Source organism: Anabrus simplex, chromosome 9, assembly GCF_040414725.1.
Source record: "Anabrus simplex isolate iqAnaSimp1 chromosome 9, ASM4041472v1, whole genome shotgun sequence".
Taxonomy (NCBI): Eukaryota; Metazoa; Arthropoda; class Insecta; order Orthoptera; family Tettigoniidae; genus Anabrus; species Anabrus simplex.
In genome coordinates, this window is record NC_090273.1 from 87,567,750 (window position 1) to 87,581,466 (window position 13,717).

Genomic DNA, 13,717 nt, shown 5'->3' on the forward strand with positions numbered 1-13,717 from the left:
CCTTTTTCTACCGTCATTGTCTGCTCTGTCTGAAGTAATAACAAATTTGTCTATTATAATAATGTATTACTAATTATTAATGAGAAAATAACTCGTAGCATAAGAAAAACATGTTAACTATTGGTACTTGAAAGTAATGACTAACAACATTAAGCCTGCAAAACACGACAAAGTTATACTGAAATGCATTTCTGAAGAGCGGACAAAATATAAACTGCAAAGGTACATATTAACGAAATAAATAGCTTCTCATAAAATTGCTTTTTCCAATCTGTTGTTTGTACTGCCAGAAAGACTTAAACAAATGCTCTTTCCGTTCACAGAGGACGTTGTGTTCACCACCCCACACACATAAATATACTGAGTGTACCTAGTAGTAGTCTAATACGATGACTGGTCCGTCCGTGCTCCGCATAGTCGATGTGTGGGGTCGCCTGACAGATCGAACAGCTTCAATACGGCATCGGGCCTACGTTGCGTATCGGGCCGACTCGAGCCTGCTCGAACTTCCGTATCATTCACCCATCACTACTGGAAGCACACACTGTGTCCGTCGCATGAAAACTCAAAATATTCTTAAACGAGGAACAGGAAAGTGGTATAAATTATTACTGAGAAATCCGAAAATAATATTCTGAGAATTCAAGCCGCCTTGTGTATCCTTTTGAACACTTCATACACTTAGATTTAAAAATCAACAAAAAATCGTAATTTGTGGTGTGTGTGATTCGTAAAGGCGTAATTATGATGGGTAATTATTACGATTGAATCGTAATAGTTGGCATCTCTGTTATTATTACTGACCTTATTGGGATTGAAAAATATGTTTTGGTTATTATTTACTGTCCTAAATGCTATACTGACATTTTATGTTTTTAGAACATTTGTGATCTGATGGATAGCAGGATTATTATATATAAATGTGGCGTAAGAGGTTTTGCTTGGATTTATCTGGTACTAGATTGGAGGACAGTTTAATTTTGATTTTATTAATTAATCGATTAACCATATTTATTTTTAAACAATTGAACTGAGCTAATTGTCTTATATATTTTAGTTCTGTTTCTAAATTGTCTGGAGGAAGAGGAATTTTTAGAGCCCTATATATTAAACTATGAAAAGAGGTTTGTTTTTGAGTCTTGGAGTGCAGAGATGAATCTTTAATAGTTATGGGTGAATGAGTAGGTTTCCTATAAATTCGAAATTCAGAGGTGTTATGCTTACACGTAATCGTTAGATCTAAAAAATTTAAAGAATTTTTGACTTATCTTCTTTGGTAAATTTAATTAGGGACTATTTTGTTTAATGAATCCAATATCACGCCACTATTAGTCATATCTTCGTTGATAACCACAAAAGTATCATCAAAAAATCTAAGCCATAAATTAATACCCTTTATTTGTGAAATAATTTTTGTATGTTCTATCAAATCCATGTAAATATCAGATAGAATGCCAGAAAGGGGGTCTCCCAATGCTAAGCCTTTTTGCTGATAATACTTCCCATGAAAAGAGAAGTAACTGTTGTTTAGAACTAAATTTAATATCTTCATGAATTCTTCGATTTCCAGTTTACTAAGGCCACTGTGTTTATTGATGTTGTCATGGATAATTCTAACGGTTTCTTTAGATGGAATGTTTGGGAACATGTTTGCAATATCGTAAGAACAGAGAATATGGTTAGGTTGCAGATTAAACATCTTCAAAATTTTGCAAAACTAATTGAATTTTTTAAAGGGTATTTATTGTTGAATACATAATGTTTTTTCAAAAAACCATGGATGAATTTCGACACTTCATAGGTGGGGCTGTTTCTGCAATTTATAATAGGACGCACTGGAGTGTCTTTCTTATGAATCTTCGGCAAGGCTCTAGTGGTTGGGATGTTGGGGCTCATGTTGAAAAGTTTTTGTAGCTCTTGTTCACTGAAAAGAAAATTAGAACTTTTTATTCAATTTAAATTTCGCTGAATTCTTACTGTTGGGTATTTGTTGACTAGCAAATAACTCTTATCATTAAAGAATTATTCTGTTTTTTTAGTGCAGAAATGTTTATCTAATAGGACAGTAGAACCCCTTTATTAGCTTTTGTAACAATGTTATTGTTATCTATCTTTGTTTTTAAATTCTGAATTAGTTTTTTGTGCTTGGGATCAAAATTTGCATTTATTTCTTCAGCTAGTTTCGGTAATTTCTTTTTTACTTCGAATCTGACATCGTACCGTATTTCAATGGGGAGTTTCGAAATATTGGTTTCTATCTTTGCTACTGTATTAATGATGTCCATTACATTTTTTCCGCTAGGCGAATTGTACTTTAAGCCTTTGTTTAATATCCCAATTGTAAACCACGTATAAACGGCTTTGTCCACCTCCTCACAGTCTGCTGTCCTCATCTTTTGTAGTGGGCCAAGGGCATCAGCATCAATATTCTGCTCTATCTTACTTTTCTGTTTTAGGGAAACAGATAGTGTTGAAGGGCTGATGCCATACTTCTTTCTTTTAAAGAAAACTGCTTAAGCTTCTTTTGATCCATATTGGCAAAAGAGTTAACCGGCACACTAATATACACGTTGCTTCATGAACGAAAGATAAACAACGAACATGTCATGAAACGTGAATAAACAAAATGCAGTACTTAAGGTACAGATTTAAAACAGTAACGTTCATTGGTTAATTGTAAATTTAGCAATCCTACTCAGCCAATAGAGTTACTTCTTACGTAGTTGTACCGTTTCATCGGCCTGATAACGAGATAAACGAGGTCATACGACAGTTGAAGTTGCCATGCACGCGAGAAGATCGACTTGGTTGGGCTATACATTTTTTTAAAAATATACGGACATAATGAATCAAACGAGTCGTGGTTATCATAATAATAAAATACGGGCACAGAAAGTCAAAGAAGCCGTAATACATCGAAAAAAAAAATACTAATTTGGCAATGCACATAGGTCATGGTCCCGGAGTTGAATATACGGACCGGTAGAATCCGTGCGGCCGTGACGAGAAAAAAAAAAATAGAATGTGTTTGGGATAGTTAAAAGATAGACAGGTGAATAATAAAAAATAAAAAAATTACTGCAACGGAACTATCTACGAAGAAGAAACTGTCATATATAGGAGAAAGACGAATAAGCTGAAGAATCACTACATCAAGCGGATTTTAAAAGATTACGCCAATATCTAGCATAATTCCGAAGTGATCAAGTAATTAGAATCAAGAAAGGAGAAAAATAAACACCTCGTTGGTAGCCGAGACTCAAACTGAAACTTCGCGCAGTGTATTAGACGAAATAAGAGTTCAGATATACTGAAAATAGTGACGACAGTAAAATTTAGAGCCAACTAGATTACATCTTTAAAATCTTGTTACCAAAATCTATCACAGAAATTCTGATTGAATTACCTGTAGAAAGAGCTACAAATTAGATTCTGCTTAATATATTTCAGAAGACTATGTACATGATCCTAATAACGATGTTGGATATTTTATCACATGTACTCGTCGCTGTCAACATGAGTAGCTAAACTTGGAATGGATCTGGCAACCGACTGAAGCCGCCCAGCTGATTCTGCTAGCCCGAACCTGCTATCCCGAACATGCATTCCAGTGCCTAGTCATGACGCAGTAGATGTCCAGTGCCAGCCAGCAGACCATGGATGACCACATGGAAACCTAGTCCAGTCTAGTAACATCGGCAAAAGAAAGCTAAGTTCCAAGATTTATTACTTATTAATAGTAGTTATAAATGTTAGAAGTAATGTATAAATTTAGCTGTGAATTTGTAGTGCGAAGGTTGTTATTCATATCTACGAGATGAAATTCCAATTGGCAGTATCTTCGCAAAGAGTATTATTATTATTATTCTCGTATCAGAAACATACATGTTGTACACAGTTATAATTACTATATTACATTTGCCCAAAACTTGGCCACTTCCAAAGCATTTTTTGATGCTTGATATAGTTCATCTTCTGTGCAGGAGGCTGGACATAGACGACACTGGAGCATATGTTGGACTGTCTGGTCTTCTCCGCAGTCACATTGGATTTTTTCTTGGTCTATATAGCCCCATCTTGCCAAATTAACTTTGGATCTGCCAACTCCAGATCTCAGTCTATTCAGGGACTTCCAGGTCATCCATTCTTCATTGTAGCCAGGAGGTAGAGTTTCAGAAAATCTTATCCAGCCAGGAGGAAGGTAGGATGTAGCCCTCCATAATTGCAACCTGGCTTTTTCAGTAGTGGTTCTAAGTTCCTTTGAAGTTCTGAGAAAACTCTTCCTTGACTTTAAACGTTGCAGATGCGGTGCATGCCCATATAGAGGGTGGGTCCTTTCCTGTTCCACTGTCTTTCTTTCCTTGTTCGCAGCTATTTCTCTTCGAACAGAAGGAGGTGCTATTCCTGCAAGGTGGTAGAGCCATTCAACTGGAGTGGATTTCAAACAACCTGTTATAATTCTGCAAGTTTCATTGAGAGCTATATCCACCTGTTTGGCATATGTTGAATTATACCAGACAGGACACGCATACTCTGCTGCAGAATAGCATAGTGCAGAAGTTCGCAAAGAGTTTAATGTGGTTCACTGATACGTGTGGACATAGGTATTCTTCAATAATATATAATCAATGCCATTACGTAGGAATGTTTACAATCATATCTGCAGAGATATAAGATGATTTTCCTTTCGTGCTGAATTGAAACGACGTATTTAATACGGTAAACTTTAACTGTAAAACAGAAAGAAGATAATAGTTTATGAGTTATTAAGACTTGGTTACTGCTTCACCACAACTACATGTGAGTAAATGTGAATTTACGTTATTCAAATATGTATTTATTTTTCAGAGTAATGCAATTGTTTGGTGATATGACTGAAAACTAACCCAATTATGTAACGTCGTAGTTTCAGAGTGGAATGTTGAAATGTTATGCCGTGAGAGAAGCAATTTATTAGATAAGGTTATGAGAAACGTGTTGAGGAGAATATACATATGAGTATTCATCGAAATGCATTTGAATTTAAGAATGGCCCGATATTTGAATATTTTCAAACGATATATGGAAGGGTATACCCATAATTGAGAGATGTTTGTAGTAATTTTGATTTGGTTACTAACCATTAATTTTATTTGACGTGTGCGGCACAATTGTTTTAGTAAGTTGAGTTACTTTTGGGTTAGATATGTGTGTTCATACTACGATATGCGTCACATAATAGTAGTTGGGTAACCATAAATTGTCTTCAAAATACAATTTCTGAATGAGATATTAGTAAGGCTATAACTTGATGTCCTCTTGGAGAATTTCAAATGGGGTAACGAATGCAATGTGATATTTATTGATAAAGCCATACTTTTAAAAGGAGAAATTTCTTAATGTTTATTCTCTGCCATAAGTAAATGAAATACGTCAACAGCTGTATTCCTAGGAATGTTATTGAAATATTATTCCTACTTAGATGCGATTTTGAGTCCTGACAGACACATCTACTGATAGTATAACATTAAGAACTTGCTATTATATAATATTTACGTGAAATCTGAGGATATAAGATGATTATATTTACATAATAATGACATGATAGAAATGATTTTTTTTTTTTTTTTTTTTTTTTTTTTTTTTTTTTTTTTTTATTATGAAATATAATTGGTATAGCTGTAGAGAGCTATTACTTTAGAACTTTGCTGACATTTGCCGATGTTACAAAAATATTTCTTTCAAGATGATTTGAAATGATATAAAAACTGAACTGAAAATAAGTGATTTTGTGTAACTTATCCAACATATTTAATTAGTTTAGTTGATTTCATTTATTCAATTATTTGATCTGTTAAACTCATTTAATTCATTTAACGATCACAGTTTATGAAAGTAGATTAACTTTTTTTTTTTAGGTAAATGAGATATTTTTTCAGATAGAAAACTGATCAAATCCAGTGAAAAAACGATCTAGTGTATTTTAAGAAAAGCATGATGAATATTTGTTGTTGAAAGTTGTATTTTCTTTTCTTTTATTAATTCACGATCGTGAATAAATTAGGGATTTATAAAAAAAATATTATTGAGGTAAACTTATTTGATTGTAGTAGATATGTTTATGTTGAACTTGCATAGTAATCGTCCTTTCGAATGAATGATTTTTGGGTAGTAATTGAGAATTGAGGTTGATAAATGAATAATACTGCTGCCAAATCTTACATTTGGAGAAATGGGTTCCCGGTTGACCCCACATTAAGAAAATATATTTTGTTTTAGTGATGCGTAACTAGTAGCCATGAGAGGTGTTGTGTAGCGACTTAAGGAATATTTTGATGATTATACTGGGACGTGAAGATAGAATTAATTCCCTCAATTGAAGTTCATTGTGACATAATAAATTAAGCACTATATGACGGGTAGTTACATGGATAGCTACAGACATTAGGCATCACACATTTTATTGCATTGATCTATGTAATCGATCCGATTGCGTGATAGATGTAGTAGGGGAAATGGCCAGAGCATTTGATTGATCGCCCAACATGGTGCAGAAAATAAGTCCCCGAGGATCGGTGCATAGTGATTACTTTGAAATCAATATCCAGCTCGACCAATCGCGTACATGTATGGAAAAAGGCTACCTGAACCATATCCTGTAAACGCGAATACTGTAATCCAATCCGTGCACCCTAATATTTGAAGATACTGATATTTTAATTAGTAGTAAATTGGCTTTAAGTTGCTTCTTATGTACAAGAAATTAATCCTAAATGCAGAAAAACCTCGATAATTTGAAATTCGTTATTTCAAAATCTTGCCTAATTCGAAGATTTCATTTCCAGAAACACGAGGTATGGTTTTGCATGTTATTTCAATAGTTTTATTCAAAATAAGGATAATTTGTAATTCGAAGAACAATGTCGGTCCCATTACCGAAATTCAACTTTTAATTCAAAATTGCCTTTACATTAAAAAAAGGTCAAAATTGCCTTTACATTAAAAAAAAAAAAAAAGTATTTTACAGTGTAACTTAAATTCAAAATTTATCTGCGTCATTACGGAACGCGTCTTCCGGAACTTACAGGGTAGCTTTCTGCACTTTCACTCACTTCAGTGTGTCTACAGTGTGCTTCATATTTGCTAGGTTCGAGTGAAATCTTAATTCTTTTGCATTCAGCGTTTTAAGGAACGCCACATCACGTAGCGGGCAGCATGCAGAGAAGGAGAATCCACGAACACTGACGATGCCAACAGTTGGCGAAAAACATGGTTCATATAATCAATTTGTACGCACCGAACAATATTGTCAATGCCAATGAATATGCATTTTTTCTTTTAATACAGAGCCCAAACGGACTTATGATTCTGAAGGAGAGAAGTCCCAGCTGGGAAATCGTACAAGGGTTGGGATCATTGTGCTGTGTTGCAAATGCACACGGAAGCAAGGGACTTTATCTTCTCATCATAGGGAACTTCGATAAGCCACGATGTTTTAAGGGCGTCTGGCACTTTCCGTGCAAGTACAGGGCATATAAAATGCATACAATACAGTAATCATGAATAAATCAATTGTACACGAGAGTCAGCATAGATTTCTCCTCATCTTTGAATAGTGCCTTGTTTTTCTTTCGTTACACGAGGTTATGTTTGTCAGCGAGTTATCCGAGTGCATTATCTGAATACTGTAAATGCACCTTGTTGGATACATTTTGGAAAAAGTTTTTTCCATGATATTTGAAGGGTTTAAACTGTAAATCAAGGTTAATAACATGCAGAAACGGGTCTTAGAATATTTTTGATGCAGCGAGGGTTGGCATTTCTGAATTACGAGTCGACGGATAATTCGAAGTCCAACTTTTGCGACCCAGCGACTTTGAATTAACAAGGCTTTACTGTAATGACGTTTAGTACCGGTACACCAAAACTGAATAAGGTAATCTTTACGTGCTGCTGGGTAGACAACCCACTCCTCAGAATTGTGATGCGTTTGCTTACTTTCCTCTGATTTGTAATCAGGTAGTTTCGCCTGTGTGTTGCATAGTGTGTGCCGTCTGGTATTAGCTGTATACAGACATGTTGTGCGAAATACTCTGTGATTAACACAGGATGAATTTTAATTATATTTTGAAGGAAAAGGCTACGTTTTAATTCATTATACTGCAAGTTCGAAATTCGTTACAATGAAATATTTTAACACTTGTTAAATAGGGGAAAGGGAAAGGGCCTAAAAATAATTTCACCCTTCTGAACATTTCATTAAACTGATGTTCGTTACAATGACATTTTACTGTAATTGTTTTTCTTTTGATCCAGGTAAGTTGACATGTCTTTCCATCAAAACGTATTAACACTGACAGGCACATTAGCATTTCACGCACTGCCCTTAGTATCCAATTCTGAACCACTTCGTGAAAAGCAGTACCATTCCACATCACTCAAATCAACATCTCAACCAAAAAAACTTTCCTCATAATCATTCTAACGTTCCTGTAAAACGTCCTCCATTTCACCACTTAATAACCCGCAATTGCTCGCAGAAGCCATTTCCACTCACAATAGCGGGTGACAAGAAATAGATCGGAAAAAATCTGTCTCAAGAGGGCCCTTAATAGACAGTAGTGGTAGAGTTTATGCTAATGTTGACAGTCTGGTTCTTTCTCAAATGGAAAAAAAGTTATAATGCAAGAAGTGGGAATAGTAGCCACAAATTAGCAAACAAATGCAGTGGTTGCACCTGGTAGCGAGGATAAACATTTCTTGGAACATCACTTGAATTTCTGTGAAGAAAACGTGACTCAAATACGGATCAAAGTATAACATTCAAAAGCTCAAACCTTTCAGTACATGGAGAAATAAGTCAAATTGGAAAGAGCTTGGATCGTAACTGTTAGATGGTAGTGAAATACATGCATGGACTGTGCAAGCACAGCTTGTCACTTCACTGCATGACATGCACTGGTTGCACTCCAACCACAGGTTAAATCCAGTTCCTTAGTATATCAGTGGCCTTTTAAATAAGAGGTGTATGAGTTAAAGACAATATTTAGTCATGACTTCTAGACTTTAGTGCAAGTGAGAAAAAGGACACATTTTGAAGTTCAACAGGATAATTTTTCTTTTTTTAAATTAAAAAAATTGCAAGCAACTGACCTTTTTCTTCAGCAGTCCTGTAGGCCCAATTACATTCTCAAAGATGTGTTTCCCCACATGACTGTCAACAGCACTGAGAGGATCATCCAAGAAGAAGACATCAGCATTGTTATACACAGCTCGGGCAAGACTTACACGCTGCTTCTGGCCACCACTCAAATTGATACCCTGTAAACAAAACACATTGAAATATCAGTTAACATTTATATTCCTTTAAGGTTACTAGAAATGTGCAATCCCACTAACAGAAACAAGCAACAGGAGATAACAGATAAAGGCTCATTGATTAAAATAAAAACACACACACATGGCATATGTGTATTGTTGATGTTGAAATGAATTATCATTACAATCTTAACAAAGTGGCTTATTTATTCGTTCTGTTCGGCTATGGAATGAATTCCTACCACAGAAAAAAGAAGTTCCTGCTAAAAATTTTTGTAAAGAGGTAAAAAAGAATGTATATTTAACAAAACCTTCTGCACATAATTTTCTACTTGTGTGAATGTTCAGTGTGTGTGGGAGGACGGATGAAAGTTTATGTGATCCTAAGTATGCGAGACTGTATGCGAGTATGAATGAGCCAGCTTAGCTGGAGTATATGGGGAGATTCACGTGCAAGTAGAATTACTTGAATGTACAACAGATCCTGTGAATATTATGTAAATAACACGTCTGTGTAAAGATGGTAAATGAAATGTCGTATGGCTTTTAGTGCCGGGATATCCCAGGACGGATTCGGCTCGCCAGGTGCAGGTCTTTCTATTTGACTCCCGTAGGCGACCTGCGCATCGTGATGAGGATGAAATGATGATGAAGACAATACATACACCCAGCCCCCGTGCCAATGGAATTAACCCTTTAAGGTTAAAATCCCCGACCCGGCCGGGAATTGAACCCGGGACCCTCTGAACCGAAGGCCAGTACGCTGACCGTTCAGCCAACGAGTCGGACTGTAAAGATGGTAATTGCATATAAGCACATTCTGTAGTTTGTAATTGCAATTATTTAATACTGTAATTTTAAGAGGGGATGGAGGTGCCTTCGTGTACGTGGGACTATGCCCTTTCTCCATTCACCATCCCTGAACTGTATCTACCACTCATAGAAAATAAATAATAATAATAATAAAATAACAATAATCTGCAAAATAACATATTCTCAACAGATGTGACTATTCACATGACTGTAAGACAATGTGATGTACAGTATTACATGTGATAGTGAGAGATGACTGTAGAACAATTAACATTGAAGAACTGAAGAGCATTTTAAAGTGGTATATCAAGTGTGAAAATGTTGCTGAAGTTTGTCAGTGGAGGTGAGAGTTTCAAACCAAATCTCCAACATACTTCACAATTACAGGGCACCGTGACAAATTTGATTCACATAGTACCATTTGTGATGTGCAAAAGATGAGACCTGGAAGTCTGCTTTTTCGGCTAAGGCTTTGGAAAGGTATACAATGATGCCACGAGAAATCGGGAACGCAAAGTGAACATGAGACGGGGGATAAAAGTAATAAGTGTTTGACACCATCTGTAATGTAATACAAAAGCTAAATGTATCCACCTATCCAATACTATTTATTGTAACCTTAAAGTTCAGGCAGTCCTGAAGATGGTTTTCACTGGTTTCCCATTTTCACACCAGGCAAATGCTGGGGCTGTACCTTAATTAAGGGCACGGCCACTTCCTTCCCACTCCTAGCCTTTCCCTGTCCCATCGTCGCCATAAGACCTATCTGTGTCGGTGTGACGTAAAGCAACTAGCAAAAAAAAAAAAAGTTACATATATTTTACGAAACTAGTTTCAGTCTTGCTAGATACTATCATCAGTCAAAATAAAGTTAAGGCAAGACATGAATCACAGATAAAATTTATGAAGCAATCGCTTTTTTTTTTTTTTTGCTAAATACTGCAATGTTATACACTTCAAGATATGGCAGAGTGAATCATTGATTTCAGAGATTAGTTTTATATTTTCTCACGTCTGGTTAAATTTAGGAAAACAGAGCTCGATAGCTGCAGTTGCTTAAGTGTGGCCAGTGTCCAGTAAAGTCAAATAATAATAATACTAGATTGTAAATTCCACCTGTTCAATACATAAGAGTTTTTTATTTAAATTTAAGAAATAGTTCTTAACATATTAAGCATAGGGACATGTTTTGCCCATAATGAGAGCATCATCAGCCTAAAAATCTTATACCTGAAAGAAAGATAGATCAGGATCCTGATTGTTCTTACACGTAGATTTTAAAGAAGGTCTAAAATATAAATAAGAGGATACTGTTTTAGGTACAAATGTGTATAAAATGACTAGCAAGTAGAATACAGTAGTTATAAGTACTCTTATGACAGTCTTATAATCAATCCTTATTGTAGACTTTTATGAAGGTCTTGTTTTTTTAAAATGTGGTAACAAGGAGTTAGTTAAAAGTTCAAAAAGAATATGTAAACTGCTGCATTTAAAATGAAATCTTGGTCACCATAGTGACCTCATTATGGGCAAAACATGTCCCTATGTTTAATATGTTAAGAACTATTTCTTAAATTTAAATAAAAACCACTTATGTATTGAACAAGTGGAATTTATAATCTAGTATTATTATTATTTGACTTTAAGTACATTTCAATACGGACCATAACATGAGATTTGTAACAGTATCCCCCATGGTGACCATATTTACCAGATTTCAGTATTCGGGAGATAGTAGGTTCGAACCCCACTGTCGGCAGCCTTGGAAATGGTTTTCCGTGGTTTCACATTTTCGCACCAGGTAAATGCCGGGGCTGTACCTTAATTAAGGCCACAGCCGCTTCCTTCCTACTCCTAGCCCTTTCCTGTCCCATCATCGCCATAAGACCTATCGTATCTTATTGATGTTTGCGCGCGGCTAACACGTGAGTTGTGAGGCTCCCAGAGAAAGTAAAAATATGAGGGGTAAAACAGTGAAGTGTGCAATGGAACTGTGCTTGTGTTCCGTGTGTGAAGTGTGTTATCTGATAGCTAAGTACCACGTACGAAAAAGCTGCGGTTTCATAATTATTTTTAAATTATTGACTGCTTTGTGAAGTAGTGTCATGCCTGCATCCAAGCCCAGATGAAGTGCTGCCAACCCCTAGCGTGGAGGACACCATTTGACGCGTACTCCAGGAGCCGGACGTAGCGAAGGCGCTAGCCAATGTGGTTGCAGCCAGCATAAAAACTAAAATTTTAAATAGAGTGGAGGAGGCACTGTCCGAGTTCAAGACTTTGAACAAGGAACTTAGAAAACAACTCAGTTTTAAGGACAATGAAATTGAACAATTGAGGCAAGGCTTGGAGGAGCTAAGGACATCATGTAAGGAAGAAATTATCTCTCAGACTGATGACCTCGAGCAGTACCAGAGGAGAGACAATCTGCAAGTGTTTGGGGTGCCTGAGACTGAAGGGGAAGACACTGACCAACTTGTACTGGATGTTGCACGAAAAATAGGAGCTGACATTCAGTTAGCCGATATTTCATGCAGCCACCATGTTGGTCCAAAGGCGGGGCAGAAACCTCACCCGATAATAGTTAAATTTGTGTCATACAGAGACCGCAGCAGACTGTTTCATAACAAGAGGAAGCTTAAAGGGAGTGGTGTCACCATCCAGGAAGATCTGACGACCTGCCGGCTGAGCATCCTTCGTGCAGCAGTGGAGCTCCATGGACTGCGTAGCGTGTGGACCAAGGACTGCACAGTCATCATTCACAAACCAGACGGCAGCAAAATCCGAGCAACACGGATGGAACACATCACATTGTAAAGATAACATTATTTTCCATAGTTATGAAACTCCACTGCCCACTATTCTGAACTGTAACTTTGATATTTCAGTATTACTATATTTGTATATACCTTTCCTATTCGTGACACTTCATTTTTAATTTTAATTAACTTTTGAATTTAACTAAATATGTGTATTTGCATTCTTATTTTTTATGATTATTATTAATGTAACATTTTTTATTTTAAAAAGTTTCATTACTTTACCAGTAATATATACTTCATTAATTTTAGACAAGACACCCCTAATTTAGTTGTACTTTAAAAATATTAGGTAATTTTATGCACAGTTGATTCATTACCTGCACCCTTGTACTTCAGTTAACGATAATTTCCTCCTAGCCCCTCGTGTTTGTCTATTTTGGTGATTTACATTCTACCAAGTTGGTTACTGTCACGAGTCACAATGCACATTCATCTGAGGTCACCTGTCTATCTCAGCAGCCACCAGGCCATCTACCTTCTCCTTTCCTTCCGCTGTCCCCGCTCCCACCACCCTCTAGTTCCAACCCTGACCAAAGTACCGCTAACATTCTTAAGAACTTTGTCTCGCAACATCCCAGAGCCCTTCACGCCCGTCATATAAACGGCCAGGACATTCACCAGTCAGGTATGAGAGGAAACCAGAATACATGTTCGTAGAAATAACAGCGAATGGGATTAAAGCCCTTGTAGGAGTAGTTTACAAACCTCCGAATATAGGCCACTTAGAAGATTTTGAAGCTGACTTAATGGTTACGTTAAGTGGCGCCGTTTAAAGAAGAAAACTGGGT

The 13,717-nt window shown here is 36.3% G+C and overlaps 1 protein-coding gene across 10 annotated transcripts in view; it reads right to left on the bottom strand.

Annotated features, from left to right (window-relative positions):
- Positions 1–13,717, bottom strand: part of MRP (Multidrug-Resistance like Protein 1) — a 482,909-nt gene that overhangs the window by 261,658 nt on the left and 207,534 nt on the right. For all 10 annotated transcript variants that reach the window (XM_067153606.2, XM_067153603.2, XM_067153605.2 and 7 more), the window contains one exon: positions 9,133–9,300. In XM_067153606.2, the coding sequence (XP_067009707.2) occupies positions 9,133–9,300 (168 nt within the window). The remainder of the gene's footprint in view (positions 1–9,132; positions 9,301–13,717) is intronic.